The 20,507-nt window shown below is 66.6% G+C and overlaps 1 protein-coding gene and 1 long non-coding RNA gene across 5 annotated transcripts in view; both read right to left on the reverse strand.

Moving 5' to 3' along the window:
- Nucleotides 1-5,942: 5,942 nt before the first annotated feature.
- Nucleotides 5,943-20,507, reverse strand: part of ARID3B (AT-rich interaction domain 3B) — a 46,693-nt gene continuing 32,128 nt past the window's right edge. For 3 of the 4 annotated variants that reach the window (XM_070054682.1, XM_070054683.1, XM_070054684.1), the window contains 5 exons: nt 11,119-11,302; nt 10,361-10,635; nt 10,045-10,284; nt 8,985-9,083; nt 5,943-7,604 (listed from right to left, as the gene is read on the reverse strand). In XM_070054682.1, the coding sequence (XP_069910783.1) occupies nt 7,444-7,604; nt 8,985-9,083; nt 10,045-10,284; nt 10,361-10,635; nt 11,119-11,302 (959 nt within the window). In that variant the 3' untranslated portion in view covers nt 5,943-7,443. The remainder of the gene's footprint in view (nt 7,605-8,984; nt 9,084-10,044; nt 10,285-10,360; nt 10,636-11,118; nt 11,303-20,507) is intronic. The other variant, XM_070054685.1, reaches the window with a different exon arrangement.
- The window catches only part of LOC127487822 (uncharacterized), a 3,942-nt gene continuing 663 nt past the window's right edge, over nt 17,229-20,507 (reverse strand). The window contains exons 1-2 of the long non-coding RNA XR_007915071.2: nt 18,747-20,507; nt 17,229-18,700 (exon numbers count right to left, since the gene is read on the reverse strand). The exon at nt 18,747-20,507 is cut by the window's right edge and continues 663 nt beyond it. This is a non-coding gene — a long non-coding RNA (uncharacterized lncRNA). The remainder of the gene's footprint in view (nt 18,701-18,746) is intronic.

The following is a 20,507-nucleotide window of genomic DNA, read 5'->3' on the forward strand; positions in this document are numbered from 1 at the left end:
CCGCGGCCGCTCCAGTCCCAGGCCTCTGGCGCCCCCTGCCGCAGGCGACTCCGTCCCTCTCCCCCCGACCCAATTCCTCCAGCAGCCCCCCGCCCCGCCCCGGCCTGCTGCCCTTGCCCTGGCTGCGGCCTCAGCTTTGCTCAGTCCGCCGGGCGCTGACCCGCCCTGGGCGCCCACACCCCGTGCCCACGCCCACTGGACGGCCGGAGCCGAGCAGCCACCCCACGACTCCCCCTGCACCGTGGGGTCAGGGCTGGACCAGAACGCGGACCTCACCGCGGCCGAACCACAGTGGGTGGGGAGGCGGGGGCTGGGGGCCAGCCAGCACTGGGTGAGACGTGCGGCCCCCACTCCCGCTGTGGCCTGAAGACCGACTCTCCGGCCCATCGAGGCAGCCACCCCCTGAAGTCAGAATCAGCAGGGGGACCCGGGCCCCAACCCTGCACCTGTGGGGGGACCTCAGGCTGACGCTTCGCGGGCCACTCTGGGTTCTGTCCTGCTCTCAGGGCCCACTGACCCGAAGGCCAGCCCTGCCGGCCATCCCCTCTGGCCCCAGGCCATGTCCACACACTGAGCCCCTCTGAAGGGTGCAGGTGGGCACGGGGAGGTGGGCAAGAAGGCCGGGGCCTCTCCCGCCCGCTGGCAGGTGCTCAGGGGGCCGCGGGCCCAGGTGCAGCACAGGGAAGTGAGCTGTCCCCCCCCCCCCCCCGCCTTCCTGAGTCAGCAAGTTCCCCTGTCCAGGCCGAAAGCTCCGGAACGCTCAGGGCTCGGGCCCACGTCTGGCCAGAGTCAGCTCGGAGCGCCAGGGGCGTGCAGTGAGAGGCGTGCTGGGAGCGGGGCGGGGCGGGGTCCTGGGCTCCGTGGACGAAGCTTGCTTGGAAGGTGGGAGAGGAGGCTGCCCTGGGACGGCCTTTAGCGACCTGGCGTCCCACCCCACAGCCGCCGCACCTCTGGTGCCTGCCCTCCGTGACGGTCCCCACCGGCCTCCAGTGCCCTAGCTGCTGGCGCCCACGGCCCTGCTTGGGGCTGGCTCACGTCTGGTGTCTTTGGGCACATCGGGGCATAGTTCCTGGTGCGCCCCCCACACCACCTGTCTGCTGGGCTGTCCGTGAGTCTGCCCGCCTTGGGGGAGGCTCCAGGGGCCCAGCCAGCAGGTGGGGTGTGTGTGTGCTCCCTGGAGCCCAGGGACTGGGACTTGGAAGGTAAGTGAGGGTGTGGGACCTGGCAGGGAGGGGCGGGGGCCAGGCGGCAGCCACCACTGCCGGGTGTGGGCCAGATGTGCCCACAGCCCCTTGGCCGGAGCCAGCCCGGGGACCCCAGGCAGGTCTGACACCAGACTGCCCCCGGGCACTGCCCTGCCATGCCGGCCACCCTGCCCTGCTGGAGCAGAAGTGGGGGCAAGGAGGGGCCGGCGTGTGGCGCTGTGGGTTAGCTGCCACCTGCGATGCCGCCATCCCAGCGACTGCCTCCAGTCCAGCTCCTGGCTCTGGCTCCAGCCTGGCCCAGCCCCGGCCGTTGTGGCCATCTGGGGACTGAACCAGGAGCTGGAAGATCTAATGTCTTTCAAATAAATAATCCTAAAAACAAAAAGTGGGGGAGGGGGCAGTGCAGGGGCCTCTGTCCAGCACCGAGGGAGCCCCTCCCAGCATCGGGGACACCCCGACACGCGTCACATGAGAAAACAGACCAGAGGGTGGGGCGGCCGGGCCCCTGCCACAACAGGCCCTCGAGGTGGTCTGCAGTGGGGGGACGTGGGGGTCCCGGCCCTGGTGTAGCCTCCGTGGGCAGTCGGGACCCCTGCCCGGCCCGGGACACAGCCCCCTGCAGCGTCAGCGGTGAATGTTCCCCGCGCTGGGTCAAGGCAGCTGACAGGGACAGCTCCACAGGGCCCCGACTGAGCCAGGCCACGCTGGCAGGAGAGCCTGGGCCCCGTCCCTCAGGGCTCCGGGCTTGGGTGAGGGGCACCAGGGACGAGTAGGAGAGAGTGCCCGGGGGAGACGGGCTGGAGCGGGGCTTCCCCTCCAAGGGCAGCCTGGAAGCTTGAGGCCCTGCCTCAGTGGAGGCCAAGCCTACCCCTACCGCCTCGGCCTCCCTCCTCTCAATGCCCCACCCTCAGTGCCTCTGGCTTTAGGCCACGCCCCCTCCTGCCTCTTGCCCACCTGCTGGGTGCCCTGCCCTCCTCCAGAGTCAGATGAGACCAGCCCTTGCCCGACAGCTCATGGCTTGGGGGGGGCACACGGCAAGTCTTGGGTAGGGGAGAGGCACTGTGGGAGCTGCATGGGAGGGCAGATAGACAAGCCCCCCCCAGCAGAGGGCAAGAGGGGCCCAGGAAGGAAAGGTGTGGGGGTCTGGCATGTGGTCTCAGCCCAGCTGAGGGGTGGGTGAGGGGCCAGCTCAGGGGCTTGGTGCCCCAGGCCCTGTCCACCCAACTCCAACTCCGGGCTGGGACTGCCCCCCGCTGAGCCTGCTGGACACACAGAGACACCGGCGAGGCGGCTGGCCGGAACGAGGGAGACTCACTGCAGAGCTTGGCAGGTGCTGGGCTGACCTGGTGACATGTACAGTGTGCCGGGGCCGAGGCTGGGCAGGGCTCCTGTTCCTCCAGTGGGCAATGACCATCCCCAGGGAGAAAAGGAGGCGGGGCGTGACGGGGTCCCGGCCCCACTCCCCACTCCAGCTTCCTGCCGATGCGCACCGAGAGGCTCAGGTACTCGGCCCTCCACCACAGGGAGACCCGGGCGGAGCTCTGGGCTCCTGGCTGTGGCCCTGCCCGCCTCAGCTGCTGCAAGTCCTGGGGAATGAACCAGCAGAGGGGGAGATGTTTCTCTCAAAGATTTGTTTGTTTATTTGAAAGGCAGAGTTACACAGGGACAGCCGCTTTCACCTGCTGATTCACTTCCCACGTCTTCCACTGCTTTCCCAGGTGTGTCAGCAGGGAGCTGAATCGGAAGTGGAGCAGCCGGGACGTGAACCCGTGTCCACGAGGGATGCTGGCGCTGCAGGCCGAGGCCTACCCCACCCACTAAGCCACAACGCTGGCCCCGTCTCTGTCTTTCTCATTGTCTTTCTGCCTTTCAAGAAATAAAATGAAAATAACTTAAGATGCGGGCTCCTGGCGGGAGGCGCCGTGCCATCACTACCCCAGGAAGCTAAGAAAAGCCAGTTACCTGTGAAGGCAGGACGCTTCACCGTGGGAGGCCGCAGATGGCAGCGGTGGGGCCTGGGGTCACCCAGGACACAGACACCCCTTGCCACCCCCCGGCGAGAACCAGCTCCCACGGGCATGGCCCCACTGAGTGGCCCCGGCCCTCCCACTAGGCCCACGTCCTGAGCACCAGGTGGCTGTGACCGGGGGTCCTGTGAGAGCACGGCTGTGAGCCACGTGCCCCACACGCCTGTGCTGTCGGCCAGCGCCCAGCAGGGCCCCCTCCGCAGCTGCCCGGGCCACCCCTTTCTCTCTGGGTCTCCGGGAAGCCGGCCTCTGTGAGCACGGGTGCCCGGGCCCTGGGCCTGACCAGCATGCAGGTCCCCGGCCGCCAGCGCAGCTTCTGGGTCCTTGTGACCCCACGGGACGCGGCCCGGGTCCCAGCCGAGTGGCCACTGGCCTTGGGTGGGCTGATGACACTGAGTGGGGTGGGGTGGGGTTATGGCGCAGTGGTTTGGGGTGCCGACACCCCTACCTTATGGGCGTGCCTGGGAAGCCGTCCAGCCTCTGCTTCCAGTCCAGCTTCCTGCTGATGTGCCTGGGAGGACTTGGTGGGTCCTTGGCTCTGGTCTGGGCCCAGCTTTGGCCGCTGCAGGTACGTGGGGAGTGACAGGCACCCAGAGGTTGGGATCAGGCCCTTGTCCACTCCCCGGGAGGCAGGGTTTTCCTGAATTGTCAGGGTGGCCCTCTCGGTGCCCGCCAGGACCCTTGGTCTGGGGCTCGGACATCTCTGGGTGAGTGCCCATTCCTGTGTGCCTCAGCCCCCGTTTTGCCCAGAGAAGGCAGTAACTTGGCCCGGGTCGCACAGCCCCCGACCCCCTTACCAGTGCCCTTTGCCCATCGAGCTCCAGTCTCGGCGAAGCGGGCTGGGGTCAGCACCCCCTCTGGGTCATCTCCCCTCCTCCCCGGCTGTGGCGGGCCCTGGGCTCCCAGAACCCACTCGGCTCCAGGGCCGAGCCCCCTCCTTTCGCCCACTCCCTTCCTGGAGCTGAGCAGTGCCGGCTGCCACATCTCCAATGGCTGATCCCAGGCTGGGCTCCTCCCTGGGGCCGCTGGACTTGGAGCAAGAGTAGCCAGGGCTGAAGGCGGGAGCTGGATTCCCACGAAGGGCCGACAGACGCCCAGGCTGGGGAGGCTCGGCCCAGCCCTGGGGTCGCGGTCTGGAGAGCACGTGAAGCTGACCACAGGGGCGATTGGTCCCTTTGCGCGCACTGGCCCGAGGCGTGCTGGCGGCTGCTGTGAGCCCAGCTCCCCTTCCCCCAGCCCACAGGGCTCACCCCAGTCCCAAGAGGGCAGCCCCCCCCCCCCCGCCTGTGTCTGAGTCAGAGCTGCGGCGAGGTCTGCCCCTCCCGGGAACCTCCCCCTCCCCCTCCCCCGGCAGCCACGCCCCTGTCCTGACTCAGGTGCTGGGCAGGTGGAGGTGCAGCGGGGTGGGGCCCTCACCGCACACTGCTCTTAGGCTGTCAGCCCGTCAGCCCGCCCCCTAGCTCCCATTGGTCCTGGGGCGGGCACGTGGCCCACTCCTGGCCAATAGAGGGCAGGGTGCAGCCTGGGGGCAGCCGGGCCCTCTGCCTCCATCCGCTCACTGCGCGAGCGGAGCCCACGGGGGAGGCCCGGAGCAGCCGCCTGGCCGCAAGCCCCGCCCGCCGGCCACTGAGGGTGGCCCCGGCACCTCGCCGCTCGTCTCTCCGCCCGCGGTGGCCGCTGTGACCGGGGAGGTCGTGGCTCAGCTCTCCAGCGGCGGGGCCTCCGGCTAGACGTTGTCTCTGGGCCTCGGTTTGCCTAGCTGTAAAACGGGGCTAACAGCAGCCCCACCTCGTGAAGGTTCCCGGGGTTACATGTGCTCTCTCACGGCCCGCTCCAGGTTCAGTAACCCCCCGACCGCCAGTGCTGCCTGGGCCTCCCCATCTTTCAGGCCAAACCCAGGCGTCAGGCACAGGTAGTGCCCGGTTCCCTCCCTCACAGTCTGAGCCGCGGCTCCACCCCCAGGACTTGCCGGCTCCAGCGTTGTGCTGCCACCTGCTGGTTCGAGTCCCGGCTGCTCCACTTCCGCTCCAGCTCCTGCTAATGCGCTTGGGAAAGCAGTGGAGGCTGGCCCGGGCCCCTGCACCCACATGGGAGACCCCGAAGAAGCTCCTGGCTCCCGCCTTCCTCCTTGCCCAGCCCTGGCTGGTGGGCAACTTGGGGAGTGAACCAGCTGATGAAGATCTTTCTCTAACTCTCCCTTTAAAATAAATCTTAAAGTCTGTGCGAAACGGTTCCTTGTGCACCTCCCTGACTGCCGAGGTTGGGCCATTTCTCCTCCTGTGCCCTGGCCTCCTCCCCCGGCCCTGTGGGGGGCCCAGTGGCAGGTGTTCCAGACAGAGCCTGCCTGCTGCTCCCAGCCCCCTCCTTGGGGAGGCCACGGGGAGTCGGGAGGAGCAACAGTAGCGGCTGCCCACCAGCAATCCAAGTACGCCGGTGCTCAGAGGGCACCCAAGTCTGGGCCAGCACCCGGCCTCGCCAGGGCCCCTCAGCTGCCTCTGTCCCCCGTCTGCAGTCCGCAAGCCGCCCCCCCCCCCCCCAGCCTCAGCTTCCATCCCCCAGACCCAGTTCCGCTGCGACGCAGAACACCAGGTCTTTCCCCAGGGAGCAGGTCTCTTCCCGCGCCGGGCCCGGCAGAGCCCGGGGGCCGCGTCTGCCAGGACACCGAGCCGGCGCCCCGGGACGCGGAGAAGACGGAGCCCAGACAGGCCTGTGCGAAGAGGTAGAGGTTTATTGAAATACAAACATTCGAGAACACGTCAGATAGAAACCACAACACAGAGGACGTGAGGTATCTCCTGCTGCCTAGGCTATCCCTGTGCTACCACGGTCCTGCTTGGAGTCCACGCAGGACGGAGGGGGGGGGAGGGGAGGGCAGGGGAGGGGAGGGGAAGGGAGGGCGCCCCAGGCTCGGCGTTCTGGCTGAGCCCCTGCTGTTGGCCTTGAGCAAAGCGAGGGCTCCCCGAGGCGGGGGAGAGGTCCGGGACCAGGGGCGCCGCGGCCTCTGGGTGGGAAGAGCCCTTCCTTCGTGACCAAAGCCCTGAGAAGAACGCACCGGCCGAGAGCCTGAGTCGCCCCAGAGCGCCCGGCGCCAGCGGCGGGGCTCCTCGCGACCCGTGCACGCCCCCGAGCCCGCCAGGCCGGCCTGCTGGCCGGTGCGGGGTGTGTGTGCACGGCTGAACGGCCGCAGCTGTACGCGGAACGTGTGTGTGCTGAGTGCAGGGGACAGCAGTGTGCGTGCAGGTGTGCAGGTGGCGTGTGCATGTGTGTGGACGCGGAGGGGAAGGCAGAGGCTGCGGCCAGGCAGCGCCGCGGGGCACCGGTGAGGCGTCACAGTGGGCGGGGAGGGGCACGCTGGACAGAGCTGAGCCCTCCTGTGGCCAACAGGGAGCTCCCTGCCCCACTGGGGGCTGCCTGGGCCAGGCCTCCCCCCCGGACCTGAGGGCGTGCGTGGCGGGAGCGGGGGTGGTACCGGCGCGGGACCGTCCCCGAGCGGGGATCCCTGAGTGGCCCCGCTGGCTGCCCCGAGGGCCGGGCCAGCAGACGCCTGCTTGGCTTCGGGTGCGATCTGGTTTCGTTTCTTTGGTGCTACAACAAGGACAAAGACGATGACGACGACAATAAAAATTTAAAAATAAAAAAACAGAAGTCAGCAAAACACATATAAAAGATTTCAGAGATGCAAATACTTCCTGAAGAATCAGACAGTTACAAATCTGAGGTATTTCAATGAGCCCGGACGTGGGGCTGGGGGCCGGGCCGCTGCAGGGGGGTGGGGGGTGGGGGTCTTCACTGGGACCATCACGGGGGAGGGGGGCTTCGGGGCCCTGAGGACTGATTCCAGACTCGCGTGAGGGGCCCACACCCGGGAACCCGACAGCAGGCAAGGTGGGCTCGGCAGAAGAGCCCGGGGGACTTCCTCCTGGGGTCCGAGCAGGAGGCGACCAGGGAAATAAATTAAAGGGGGAGGGGATGGAGGCCGCCAGCCAGAGTCGGCTACAGATTGTCGCTACTGTGCCCCGAAGGGAGGTGGCCGCCCAGACCCCGCCCACTCTCCAGGACAATCCCTGATTGGACCACGGCGCCCCGCCCCGCCCTCCCGGCCCCGAGTGCAGCAGGCCCCGGGCGCCGGGCGCAGAGGACTGGGCCCGCAGATGAGGTAAGCTGTGCACGCGCCCTCCGCTCCCCGCGGCGCGCGGGGTGGCCGGGCCGCGTCAGACGGACCAGCTGGTGGAGGGCTCGGCGCCGGGCGTGCCCCGAGATGAGGTAGGGCTGGGCGAGCAGTGCGAGGAGCTGCCGCCGCCGCCGCCGCTGCCGCCCTGGGGCGCCGCCCCGGCGAGGAGGTGGACCACGGGCTTCTGGGCAAAGAGCACACCTGGGGGGGGGGGGGGGACACGGCTCAGCGCTCCGCAGCAGGTGCCCCCACCCTGCCCCTCCGCCCGCAGTGTGGCTGCTCGGAGAGGGGCGCGGGGCACGGTGGTGCCGGCGCAGACAGACGAGGCAGGATGGCTGAGGCACAGCCTGAGGACTGGAGCGCAGGGTCGAGGGCCTCCCAGCATGCTCGGCTGTCCCCCATGGGGCCAGGGAGGATGGGTGGGGGTAGCTGGGGGGCAGGTGAGGGAGACGTGGTGATCCAGCCCACGCCTGCCCTGCACTCTCCAGGACCCACTCCTCCCAAGCCCCTCGGTCAAGGGCAAAGGGCCAGGCCCTACCGCCTGGGGCTCTCCTGTGGTCGCGGCCTCACCCCCGGCCAGCAGCACAGGTGAGGGGCGCGCTCCCTGAGGGGTGCAGCCCCCGGAACAGAAGCGTCCCGGCGGACAGGAGCAGCCCCGATGGATGGGGCAGCCGCGGGGGTTCCCCACGCGACCTGGGGCTCTGGGGCCTGTTCACCATGGTGCCCAACAGCCCTGAGCATGGAGTGGAGCCGGCACCGTGGGCCCTGGGAACAGGGCCTCTGCGCTGGCGGACTCAGCCAGCACAGCCTGTGTCCTGGGGCGGTGCCTGCCTCCGGGTCAGAGCACAGTTCACGGTCTACCACGCTTCCGACCCAGCTCCCTGCTTGGGCACCTGGGAAGGCAGCGGAGGACGGCCCATGTGCTGGGCCCCTGCGCCCACGCGGGGGACCTGGATGGAGCTCCAGGCTCCTGGCTTCTGCCTGGCCCAGCCCCAGCCGTTGTGGCCATTTGGGAAGTGAACCAGCAGATGGAAGACCTCTCTCTGTCTTTCCTTCTCTCTCTGTAACTCTGCCTTGGAAATAAAAAATACTAAAAATAAATAAATAAATAAAATAAACCAAAACCCCAATAAAAACACCCACATCCACACTGAACATGGACAGGCTGCTGCTTCCCTAACTGTGCAGTCCCAAGTTCCCCGGCACGGACCCCGTGTCAGGTGCAGCAGGGAGGGACTGGAGGTGACTGACAGCACACAGCACAGTGCGGGGGTTCTGGGCGGGTGCCGCATCCTCTCAGAGGGGCCTGAGTGCCTGGCCAAGGTGGTGAACCAAGCAGCCCCGACACTGCTGCCAAGCGAGGTGCAGGGAGAGGAGACCGTGAAAGACCGGAGTCACAGAGACAGGCTGCACCCAGACCCCTCTGCCCGTGCCGCGTGACTGGCCGCCGAGGGTGGCAGGTGCTGGCCCCGCGCGGAACCTCTCCGCCAATCTACCAGGAAGGGGCTATCAGCGGAGGCGGCCACCGAGGAAGGTGTGCGGGGCGGGGGGGGGGGGCTGCCTGGGCTCCGGGGCCCTCACCTGCATAGGTGGTGCCGTCGATGTCCACCGACATGTGGATGCTCCCGATGCCGCTGGTGGTCAGGTTCAGCGCGGCAGCCGAGGCCTCGGCTCTGTCCTCTGCAGACACGGGGCAAGCGGCCGGTCAAGTCCGCACAAGTCCCCTGCTGCAAAGCCACCTCCCCCCAAGCCTGTGAGACCAGCGGCCGTCAAGACCCAGCCCCGCGTCCTCCTGCCCTGCCCATGAACACGGGACGGAGGGGCCGCTGCCTCCTCACCACACAGAGCCATGGGTTCCTCCAGGTCAACTGCCTGTTCTCTTTGTCCGGGACCAGGGGACGGGGCCTGCACGGGCGCCCACCTCCTCTCGGGGGGCACTCGGGCTCCCTGCATGGGCGCCCACCTCCTCTCGGGGGGCACTCGGGCTCCCTGCACGGGCGCCCACCTCCTCTCGGGGCACTCGGGCTCCCTCGTGGGTGCCCACCTCCTCTCGGGGCACTCGGGCTCCCTTGTGGGTGCCCACCTCCTCTCAGGGGGCACTCGGGCTCCCTCGTGGGTGCCCACTTCCTCAGGGGGGGTGCTTGGGCTCCCTCGTGGGCGCCCACCTCCTCTCGGGGGGCACTCGGGCTCCCTGCATGGGCGCCCACCTCCTGGGGGGGTGCTCGGGCTCCCTGTGTGGGCGCCCACCTCCTGGGGGGGTGCTCGGGCTCCCTGCACACTTGACCCTCTCCCAGCACGGACCACCCTTACTCGGCTTTCAGAGCAGGGTGGGGAAAGGGAGAGGGGACGGGGCAGAGCGTGGGCTGGGGAGGCTGCCGACTCAGGGTCTCTGGCAGCCCACGCTGGACTCGGGAGTGAGAGGGGTCTCCCTCTCAGCCCTGGCCACAGAGCTCGCCTTGTGCCTGCATCCCACACGGTGCGGGTTGAGATCACAAAGCGGGTGGGAAGCAGGACCCCAGCGGCTGCCAAGGCCTCTGGCCGCCTCCGGAGCAGCTGCCCTCCCCCTCCCAGAGGCCAGGGCACCGAGGAAAGCAGCTGGGCTCAGCCCTGCCCGTCTCGTCAGCACAGCGAGTGGGCTCACCCCTGCCGTTGATCCTGATCCTCACGGGCAGCGGCCGCGCCGCACCGAGGCAGCCGCGCTGGAGGGCCTGCTGCACCAGGCGCTGCTCCTCCTCCGACAGCCTCGCCGCCTTCTTCTCGGGGGGCTCCCCCGAGCCCAGCCGCTCCCGCAGCTGCTCCAGCGTGGCTGTGCGGGGGCCGGCACCCTGGCCGGCCAAGGCCCCGGGCGCAGCCAGGCGATTCGGCACGGGCGCGGTGTCACCTGGGAAGGAACCGGAGCTGGACCCGCGCCCACCCCCGCGCCCACCCGAAGGCGTGTGAGACAAGGCCCCACTGACCTTTCCTGAGCGCGCTGGCCGGGGCCGCCCGCGAGCCGCCGGTGTGGGGGCCGCTGCTGGAGCCCAGCCCGAGGAGGGGGAAGCGGATCTTGGGTGGGGTGAGCAGGGCAGGGGCTCCGGCAGCAGGGGCGGCAGATGGCGAGTAGCCGAAGAGGGGGGAGCTGTAGCTGGGCCGCCGGCCCTCCCTCCGGTTGCCGTCGATGGCTGCCTGCAGCTCGGCAGGGGAGCTCAAGGCCTTCTTCTCACACTCGTAGGCGTAGAGGTACTTCATGTACCTGCAGGAAGCAAGGCAGCCGGCGGTCACCGCGGCCGAGCCCGCCCGGGCGCAGGCAGCCTCCGGCTGGGTCGCTGCGCTCTGCCGCGGCCTCGTCCCAGACGCCACGCGCTGACGGAGACGGTGGCACCCGAGCTAACTGCGCAGCGGCTGCCCTGGGAGACGAGCCCGCGTTCGGCAGCGTTTCTCCAGCCCTTCAGTCAGGCGGGTGGAGGAGCAGCACTGCTCTCCCGACAGCCCCTGCTCTTCCAGAGACGAAGCCCTCGCCCCCAGCCCCAGGGCACAGCCAGGACCACACCTCCCGGAGCCACTCCAGAGTGGCCTGCGCGCTCCAGGGCCACTGGGGGTCTGCCCGCTCCCCTCAGCCTCCCCTGCCCCGGAACTCAGGGGGACAGGTCACCCATCCAGCAGCCTGGCCACCGGCTGCCTCTGGTCTCCCGCTGGGCAAGCAGCGCGCCAGGGGCGTGGCCGCCGTGCCACTCACTGGGTGCGCAGCGTGAAGGCGGCGCTGGTGATGGAGGTGGGCAGGTTCAGGCCCTTGGTGATCTCGCGCCAGATCTTGCGGTTGATGATCTCCACCAGGCCGCCCTTCTCCGTCACCAGCTTGTACAGCATGTACAGGTCCAGCGTCTGCTTGGCCATGATGGGGATCCGGTTGATGGGGGTCCCTGGGATTGCCAAGGGGAGAAACAGCGGCATCAGGACCATGCTCCCCCGGGGCGGAGCTGGGAGTGAGGCCCGCGGGCTGTCAGAGGACAGGCCTGGCCCTGCTGTCCCGTCCAAGTCAGCGCTCCTGGTGGTTTGCCAGGTGATTCTGTACAGACTCGCAGCTTACACGCCATGCGTGCAGGGCCGCGCGCTCCGGCTTGCCAGCACCCCGTCCGGTCGGCGGGCTGGACAGCTCCGGTGGGGTCTGGAGGGTCCCCGTGCACACCGCCTGCTCCCTCCTCTCAGAGCCACGCTCACTTTCTCTCCCTGTGCCTGCCGCATCAGAGGAGCTGGACACACAGGCCTCTGGGGAGTGAAAAGCCACTCAACCATCCTCTCCCCGCTGATCGCTCCACCCCCTCTTCGGCCTCTCAAAGGAGGGTCACAGCAGCTTCCGCCCAGCCGAGGGGAAGTGAGGGGAGCCAGGGACTTGATTAGGAAACCTGGCACCAAGCAGGAAGGGCCGCTAACGAGCACCAGGGGACGGAGGGGCGGGGCCGTGCCTCACAGGCCTGATGGATGACTGTCATTTGGCAGCCCGGGATTAATGATCCAGGGGTCAGAGGGGAGAATTCCGCGGGGAAGGGTCACCATCCGGGGCAGGGCAGACTTGTTGCCCTTTGATGGCAGGCTCCTCTTACTGCACATGGCTGCACCTCTCCGCTCACCCCTCCCCTGCCTCCCCCTGCCTCTGGCGCTGAGGTCCCCAGAGCTGACCAGCGCCCGTGGTTTCCGCTCCTCTCCTCCCCGCCCTCCCACGCCCAGGACCAGCAGTTTTGTTCTCAGGCCTCACCAACTCTGGTGCAGGATAACTGGCACCACAGGATGGAGAGGAGGTGGCGGTGCTGAGGGAGCCCCACCCCGCCCCGTGAGCAGGGCCACGCGGCACCCCCTGGCCGGACCAGGCCGCCCTCCTAAGCGTGGGGAGGAGCTGCCGACCTCTGAGACCTGTCCTGGGAGGGTCAAGGACAAAGGGGCCGGGGGGCGGGGGGGGGGGCACACATGGAAAACCAGAAGGTTCTTGGCGCTGCTGGGGCGGGGCAGCCCCAGGCCTTGGCCCGTCCACACCTCCCACCTGCCCACCTGCTGTCTGGGAGGGCTCCTCACATGCCCGCAGCTCCAGGGCGCTTCCCACTGGGGCCTGCTCGGCCTCCTGTCCCTGATGTCCTCTGCCCTCCCGGCCTGCCACTCTCAGGCCGCGGGGCGCCATCCACTCCCTCTGAGCACCTGTGCCCTCGCGTCAGCCTCTCCTCCACACTGCTGGGCGTCTCGCTGAGGCGACTTCCACGTGACCTCCCTGTCAGGCAACCTGCACAGGGGCAGGTGCTCGCCCTGCGTGTACGCCGCCACATGGGACGCCCACATCCCACAGCTGAGCGTTGGGTTTGATCCTGGCTCCCTACCGATGCGCACCCCCGGCCCCCTGCGTGAGAGACCTGGATCCAGTTCCTGGTTTCTGACTTGGGCCCGGCCCCGCTCTGCAGGCCTCTGGGGACTGAGGCAGCGCACGGAAGCAGAGCAGCATGCACACAACTGCACGCATCCCTCTGCCTGTGGTGCTGGCTTCCCATGTGGGCACTGGTTCAAGTCCCGGCTGCTCCACTTCCAACCTCTACTGTAGCCTGGGAAAGCAGCACAAGACGGCCCAAGTGCTTGGGCCCCTGCGCCCACGTGAGACCTGGAGGAAGCTCCTGGCTCCTGGCCAGCCCAGCTCTGGCTGCTGCAGCCATCTGAGGGATGAAGCAGTAGATGGAAGACCTCTCTCTGCCTTTCACATAAGTAAGTAAATCACAGGCGTATGTGCATATATGTGTGTCCAGGCACCCCGAGCAAGCACTCACTCCCACCGAGTCACTGAGTTGGGTCTTCTCACTGCCGCCGTCTCCCCAACCCAGCTCTGCCTGTGCTCGACTCCCCCACCCCAATCCCCTGCTTGTCCTTTGAGGCCCACTCCCTCCAGGAAGGATCTCTGACCACCCCCAGACGCCCCTTCTCAACCTGCAGGGGTTCAGTGAGCGATGGCCCTGCTTCACGTCTGTTCACGGTACGGGGGGGGGGGGGGGACGGGGGGCGGTGGGGGCGGGGCTGTCCTCTAGCACGCCTGAACGCTGCTGCGCAGTCTCACCCGGGAAGCGCCAGCACTCCCCAGGCCTGCTCCCTGTGGCACAGACAGGGGCCGAGGCCGGAGCGCAGAGTCTCTTGCCTTTAGGTCCACCAAGAGAGGACCAGGGGGAGAACAGGGACTTCGGAAGTGGTGGCCGAGGAGACGGGGCAGAGGGTGGCCCTTTCTGGCCACGCAGACGTGCTCGATGGCACGTGGTCTTGAGCTCCGCGAGCCAGCCGTGCTGAGACTGCACTCGGCCTCCGGAGCTCGTCAACCTTGCCCAGCAGGCACCGAGAAGCTTTACTGAGAAGCGGTCACCGCTGGTCTGCAGGCAGCCTGTGCACGGGGTCTAACTGCGGACGGACGGCCCGGTGGGGACGGATCCACTAGGGCCACCTCCAAAGAACTGTGCCCTAGTCCTGAGTCACAGCCATCCAAGATGGCATCTGTGACAGCAACGCTGTCCTGGACACAGACATCTCATCAAAGCTCAGCGCCCCGCCCGCTCCCAGCAGGGAGACCAGGTGGACACAGGACCTGGGCAGGCGTGCCTCCCCTCACCCCGGCTCCTGCCTGCCCGCATCATGCAGTGGCCTGGTGGACGGGGCCCTGGCCACGTCCTCCCGGGACAGGAGGTCAGCACAGAGCTCTCTCTGGACCACCCTGTGGCCGTCAGAGAACACAGGCACCGCCGAGAGCATCAGCCGATTGCCACTGCCCTGGAACAATGCAGATCCTGCCACCACGAGGCGGCCTCGGGGCCCACTCCCTGCACGTGGACGAGAACCCACACGCGACACCATTAGGGGGCCACACACCCAGGCCTCAGTTTCCCCACCTGTGAAATGAGGACTCTGGGGGAGCTTTCGGTTCCAAAGCCTCACGAATAAAACCGACAGACGGTGCTCACTGCGGTTCCTAGCGAAGGGCTGGTGGCTGGTCTGCAGGACCTGCCTGAAGCATGGAATGATCTCCCAAGAGAAACGGGCGTGGGGCCCCCTCCTGGGAGCCCCCGTGTGGCTTCAGGGCAGGCCCATGAGGTCCAAGTGCACCTTCCTGGGACAAGACCCTCCACCAAACGAAAAGCAGCCCGCTGAGGGGCAGGAGCCCCCCAGCCTGCAGACTGCCAGTCACTGCTGTCAAAGCGGGACATTAATCATGTCTCTCTGACAGCAGCCCAGAGCCTTATCTGCACCCCAAGAAACCGCTGGTCTCCAGCTCCCTCCTCAACACAGGCGCTGACAGTCACAACAAAGAGGCCCCGTATCAGATTTCAGCCAGGCTGCCCCAGGCTGCCCAGGGCGGATATAAAAGGCTTTTATGAGGGCCAGGACCCATGAGGCCTCGGGCTCCCGGGCATTAACCCTTGTTGGTGAGAAGGGCACCGGGCGCTGGCACTAGCAGCCAAAGCTGGCCGGCGCCGCGGCTCACTAGGCTAATCCTCCGCCTTGCGGTGCCGGCACACCGGGTTCTAGTCCCAGTCGGGGCGCCGGATTCTGTCCTAGTTGCTCCTCTTCCAGGCCAGCTCTCTGCTGTGGCCAGGGAGTGCAGTGGAGGATGGCCCAGGTGCTTGGGCCCTGCACCCCATGGGAGACCAGGAGAAGCACCTGGCTTCGGGTTGGCGTAGCAGCCACTCGGTGGGTGAACCAATGGAAAAAGGAAGACCTCTCTCTGTGTCTCTCTCTCACTGCCAGCACAGGGAAGCTACGCGAGCTGCTCCGGCTCTGGGCTTTCTTTCCTCCTAGGCAGCAACAGCGGGCGGGGGTGGGGTGAAGCCCCCCTGGCTGCAGCTGCTGGAGGAAAGCCACTTCCTCCCCATCACAGGGGCAGGCACGTTCCAGCGGAGACCAGGAGCCACTGGGGCAGGGACCTCAGAGCCAGGGCGTGGCCCTGCCAGGGACCCTTGCTGCCTTTTCCTGGCTCTGCAAAGGATCATCAATCACTGCCATCCCCGACTGCCAGGAGAGCCGACAGGGAGCCCGTGGTGCGCAGGAACGCGCGGGGCGGGGCGGGCGGCCCTGCTCGGGTGCTGTTCCCACAACAAGCAGACGGAGTGGTGATCCTCTCTGACCTGTGCACACGGGGAGTCCGGCAGCCTGCAGGGCAGCGGCCAGGAAGGGCCCAACCTGAGGACGCAGCTCACGTCCGCTGCTCTCAGACCCCACCTCACACTTCTGTGCCTCGAAAGCTCCCTGGAACCTCCCGCCCACTGTGCTGGGGGCACCTCCACCTTCTCTGCCACTCAACCTGCCTCGGCTTCCCCTGAACACAATCAGAATGTGGCAAGGCCGGGCCTCTTCTCCTCCCCAGTGCGGGTTGTGCCCCCAGCTGCTTCCTTCTGGGTGGCTGGGCAGTGCCCACTGTCTGGCCAGGCCGCAGCCCACGGTGCCGGGGGGCACTAGAGTTCCTCCCAATCCTGGCTGTGAAAGACGGCGCTGCCACGCGCACCGGGCATGCCGCGTCCCTCACCAGGACCACGCCCAGGCAGCCAGACAGGGCTGGTCACGGCTCAGCAAGTGCTCAGCTTCGGCACAGGGCCCGGGCACACTGCGCGGGCGAGTTCTGCTCGGTCCACAACCCCGCAGGCCGATTCTAAACTTTCTCCTTTTTGCGCTCCGGCACGGACTCGCGGCTCTAGGCGAGTTCAGCAGCAGGTGATGCTGGGTTCTGCTGCAGCTGATACGGCAATCACGGCTATGACCTGCCTGACACCTCTTTGAAGCTTTTTGTTTTTAAAATTACTTATTTGAAAGTCAGAGTTACAGTGAGAGAAGGAGAAGACAGGAAAGTGATGTGCTAACCACTGGTTCACTCTCCAAACAGCCACAACGACCAGGGCTGGGCCAGGCTGAAGCCAGGAGCTGCTTTCCCACACACATCAGCAGGGAGTGATACGGGAAGCGGAGCAGCCGGGACTTGAACCGGCGCCCATGTGGGATGCCAGGCCCTCTTCAAAGCTGGGCGGGGTGGGGGCTGACCAGGTATCGGGAGGAGCCGCGTCAGGCCTCCTGGCTTCACCTGCTGCTGGCTCACGGGTCGGCTCCTGTCACTTTGCCTACAGAACCAGCGAAGCTCCCTACGGAGGTTTACTCTGGCTCAGGTTTACAGGGGCAGGGCCAGGCAGCCCCACTGGTTTGGGGGTGTGTGTATGTGGTGAAGGCAGGCACAGAAAGCAGAAAACAGGGCCGCTGGGCCCGGCTCAGCGGGTGTGACCTCAGAGCCCACCTCCAGCCCAACTCCGGATTCCGCTCCCACCCTCTCAGCATCAGCAGCCCGCGGTCGTGGGGCTTGGCTGTGTGCGCGAGTGGGTGTCCATCAGTATCCGTGCCACGCAGCTCAGACACAGCGGGGCTCCCACGGCTGAGTGCTGTACCCCCCCCCGGCACCTGGGATTACTGCGTGTCCGCTTACCTCGGACAAAACGCACACCTATCAAACAGCTCGCTCTGCCAAGCACTGGAAGTTCCAATCAGGTCTTGAAGAGGCTGAATCTAAACAAAACTGGGCCATGCAGTGCACAGCTTTCAAACACCAGGCTCCCTCCCCATGCCGTGGGTAACCGGCTACCAGGGCAGGGACTGTGAACAACACGAAAGTAAAAACCGTATGTAACAGCAGCAGCTGGATGTCCGGAGAAGAGGAGATCTGGCCCCAGACAAGGGTGAATCCAGAGGCACCCTCGGGGCTGGTGTGTGTACACCCTCGGGGTGGTGTGGGCACCCTCGGGGCTGGTGTGTGTTCACCCTCGGGGCTGGTGTGTGTTCACCCTCGGGGCTGGTGTGTGTACACCCTCGGGGCTGGTGTGAGCTCCCTCGGGGCTGGTGTGTGTACACCCTCGGGGCTGGTGTGTGTTCACCCTCGGGGCTGGTGTGGGCACCCCTGGGGCTGGTGTGGGCACCCTCGGGGCTGGTGTGTGTATATCCTCGGGGCTGGTGTGTTCTCCCTCGGGGCTGGTGTGGGCACCCTCGGGGCTGGTGTGTTCTCCCTCGGGGCTGGTGTGTGTTCACCCTCGGGGCTGGTGTGTTCTCCCTCGGGGCTGGTGTGGGCACCCTCGGGGCTGGTGTGTGCTCCCTCGGGGCTGGTGTGTGTACACCCTCGGGGCTGGTGTGTGTTCACCCTCGGGGCTGGTGTGGGCTCCCTCGGGGCTGGTGTGGGCTCCCTCGGGGCTGGTGTGTGTATATCCTCAGGGCTGGTGTGTGTTCACCCTCGGGGCTGGTGTGTTCTCCCTCGGGGCTGGTGTGGGCACCCTCGGGGCTGGTGTGTGTATATCCTCGGGGCTGGTGTGTGTACACCCTCGGGGCTGGTGTGCGTATACCCTCGGGGCTGGTGTGTGCACCCTCGGGGATGGTGTGTGCACCCTCGGGGCTGGTGTGGGCACCCCTGGGGCTGGTGTGTGCTCCCTCGGGGCTGGTGTGGCACTGTGGGTTAAGCACTGCTTCGATGCTAGCATCCCTCACGAGAGGGACGGCTGCTCTGCTTCTGACACGGTTTCCTGCAAACATGAAGGCAGCGGGCGATGGTTCCAGTGCCTGAGCCCCTGCCACCCACGTGGAAGACCCGGATGGGGTTCCTGTCCTGGCTCCGGCCTGGCCCAGACCTAGCTGTTGTGGCCATTTGGGGAGTGAACCAATGCCAATGGATGGAAGATGATCTCTCTCCCCCTTTCTGTCACTCTGCCTTTCAAATAAATAAATAAATCTTAAAGACAGACAACGAAGCCCCAAAGCTCAATTGTACCTGACAAAGACAACATACTTCAGTCCACTAGGAGGCATGGCCAGGCACAAGGCCAGGTCCTGCAGGCCAACACAGCACACGGGCCATGGCCTCCCCCAGCCGGCAGGGCAACTGTCGGGGATGTTCTGCGCCCGAGGTGAGTGGAGAGGCACGTGGGGGAAGGGAACCCATCCAACCAAGGCCTCTCCCACAGCAAGACAGATCCTACAGTCCGTTTGGGACAACCAAGGCCACCTCACAGCTCTGAGCGCCCTACCCGGGCCCAGACGGGGGAGCTTTGCCTGCAGGCATCTCTCGGGAGCTGCCCACAGCAAGTCAAAGCCCTGGAGCTGAGCAAATTCCTGTGCCTTTTACACACGTTAAGGGCCGTCAGGGTCAGACACTACAAGGGTGTCACAGTCTTCTAGAGAGACCCTCGGGGAGGAGTTCGTTTAATTCTATGTTTTCAGTCTGCAAAAGAGGAAATTCACCGCCCAGCCAGGACAGGAGAAGCGCCCGGCCGGGGCGACACCGGGACCTGGGGCGGGGCCACGCCGGGACCTGGGACGGGGAGACGCTGGGACCTGGGACGGGGCCACGCCGGGACCTGGGACGGGGAGACCTGGGACCTGGGGCGGGGCCACGCCGGGACCTGGGACCGACCACGCCGGGACGCAGCACCAAACGTAAGGAAAGGGGCGCGGAACAGACTGCAGACGGAACAGGAACCCGCAGCCGGACCGAACTGATTCAAAGAAAACAAACTCACAGGTCGGCCAGCTGCCGCGTGTACACAGGTGGACAGAAGGCACAGCAGGCCGGGCTAGGGGTGGGGCAGGGGGCAGTGGCGGACATGAGCTCCCCCTTACAGGCTCTTCAGGTTTGTCCCCTGGCATCCAAACCTGAGGGGGAACGTGGGGGGTGGGGTGGGGACGACACAGGAGGCGAGACTAGACTGGTCTGAGATCTGACGCGGGGCAGCCAGAACCCAGCACGGCTGCGGCTGCTGTCCTGTGCCGTCAGTCCTGAAGGAGATTCGCTAAGGGGCCGTCCCGCCTGCTTTTTGTTCACTGTGGGCAGCTCTGACACTACTGTGGGCGCAGACAACGTGGAAACTTCCAGGCCGACTTGGACTGAAACCCTCTCCTTTTATAGCTCAGCAGGAGGCAGGGAGCCTGATGGGCACTCTTCCCAGGCTCATCTGCTGGCTAGGGAGGGGCCCCCAGGTGCAAGGCACCCCTGCAGGGCCCAGAACTGCGGTCAATTCACCCCAACATGTTAACAACCGAGCGGCCTGGCGGTTTATCACCTGCAGCTGCAGTCATTCCCGCCCGCCTCCCTCGGGGCCTGTCGCTTCCTCCGCGGCTCCAAGCCCAGCCCCACTCCCAGCCTTTCCAGCTCAGGCTCCGGTGGCTCCCGTGGTGGCCCCGACCCGCTGCGGAGGCCTGAGGCTGCTCCTGTCCTGGGGAACGCATCTGCTCCCGGTTCTGCCTCTCCAACCACACAGAGCCTTCCAGGAGGGACCCCGCTGTGGTCCTGCCTCAGTCTCCCCGCTCCAGCCCAAGCACAAGGTCTGCCACAGCAAGTTCCCCAAGGCCGCGGCTGCTCTTGGGGGGCCCTGGCCACAGGTGCCGCAGCGTCTCTGCCCCCAGGCTGGAGGCTTCGCACAGAGACCAGGGACGACCTGAGCCATTCGCACTCTCCCGTCCTCCAGCGGGGCAGTCTCCCTGCTGGACACTGAATCTCTAGAGATGCTTCTGTTTGTGGCCAATGACGTGGAGGCCTCGGGCAGCCCCACAACAAAGGTGGTGTCCAAGGCCGAGACACTGCACGGTTTCCTGTCCCCAGAGATGCCGGCAAACAGTGAAATGCCTGACAAAAGTGCTGGAGACAGGAGGAGGATTTACTTAGGACCTGAGCAGCCACACACTGATGTCATCAAAGGACTCCTGGATCCTGCTTGGCTCACTCACACACACTCGCGGTGCTGCTGTGCGACCACCCGCGTGGCAGCCAGTGAGAGGCAGCGCAGCCTCCCTTCGTGGGGCACTCAGAGTCAGGAAGACCAAGGGGACACGCCGGGCCCTGCACAAGCTCTGGGGACACAAAGCCAGTGTCCCTGGAGGCCCTCATCCATCACCCATCTTCACCCCTGCCTACGGGGATCTTGCTTCCGTTTTCCTTTGGAAATCCTTCCGGGAAGGGAGGGATAAGGGGGGGACGCACTGCTGACCCCTCCCACGCAGGCCGCCCCGGGGAAGGCTGGGCCTGTGGAGCTTGTAGATCATTAGCAGGTGACTGGAAGGGGAGGCCAAGGTACTAGGTGGGTTTCTGCCCTCAGGGCG

Source organism: Oryctolagus cuniculus, chromosome 12, assembly GCF_964237555.1.
Source record: "Oryctolagus cuniculus chromosome 12, mOryCun1.1, whole genome shotgun sequence".
NCBI classification, from domain to species: domain Eukaryota; kingdom Metazoa; phylum Chordata; class Mammalia; order Lagomorpha; family Leporidae; genus Oryctolagus; species Oryctolagus cuniculus.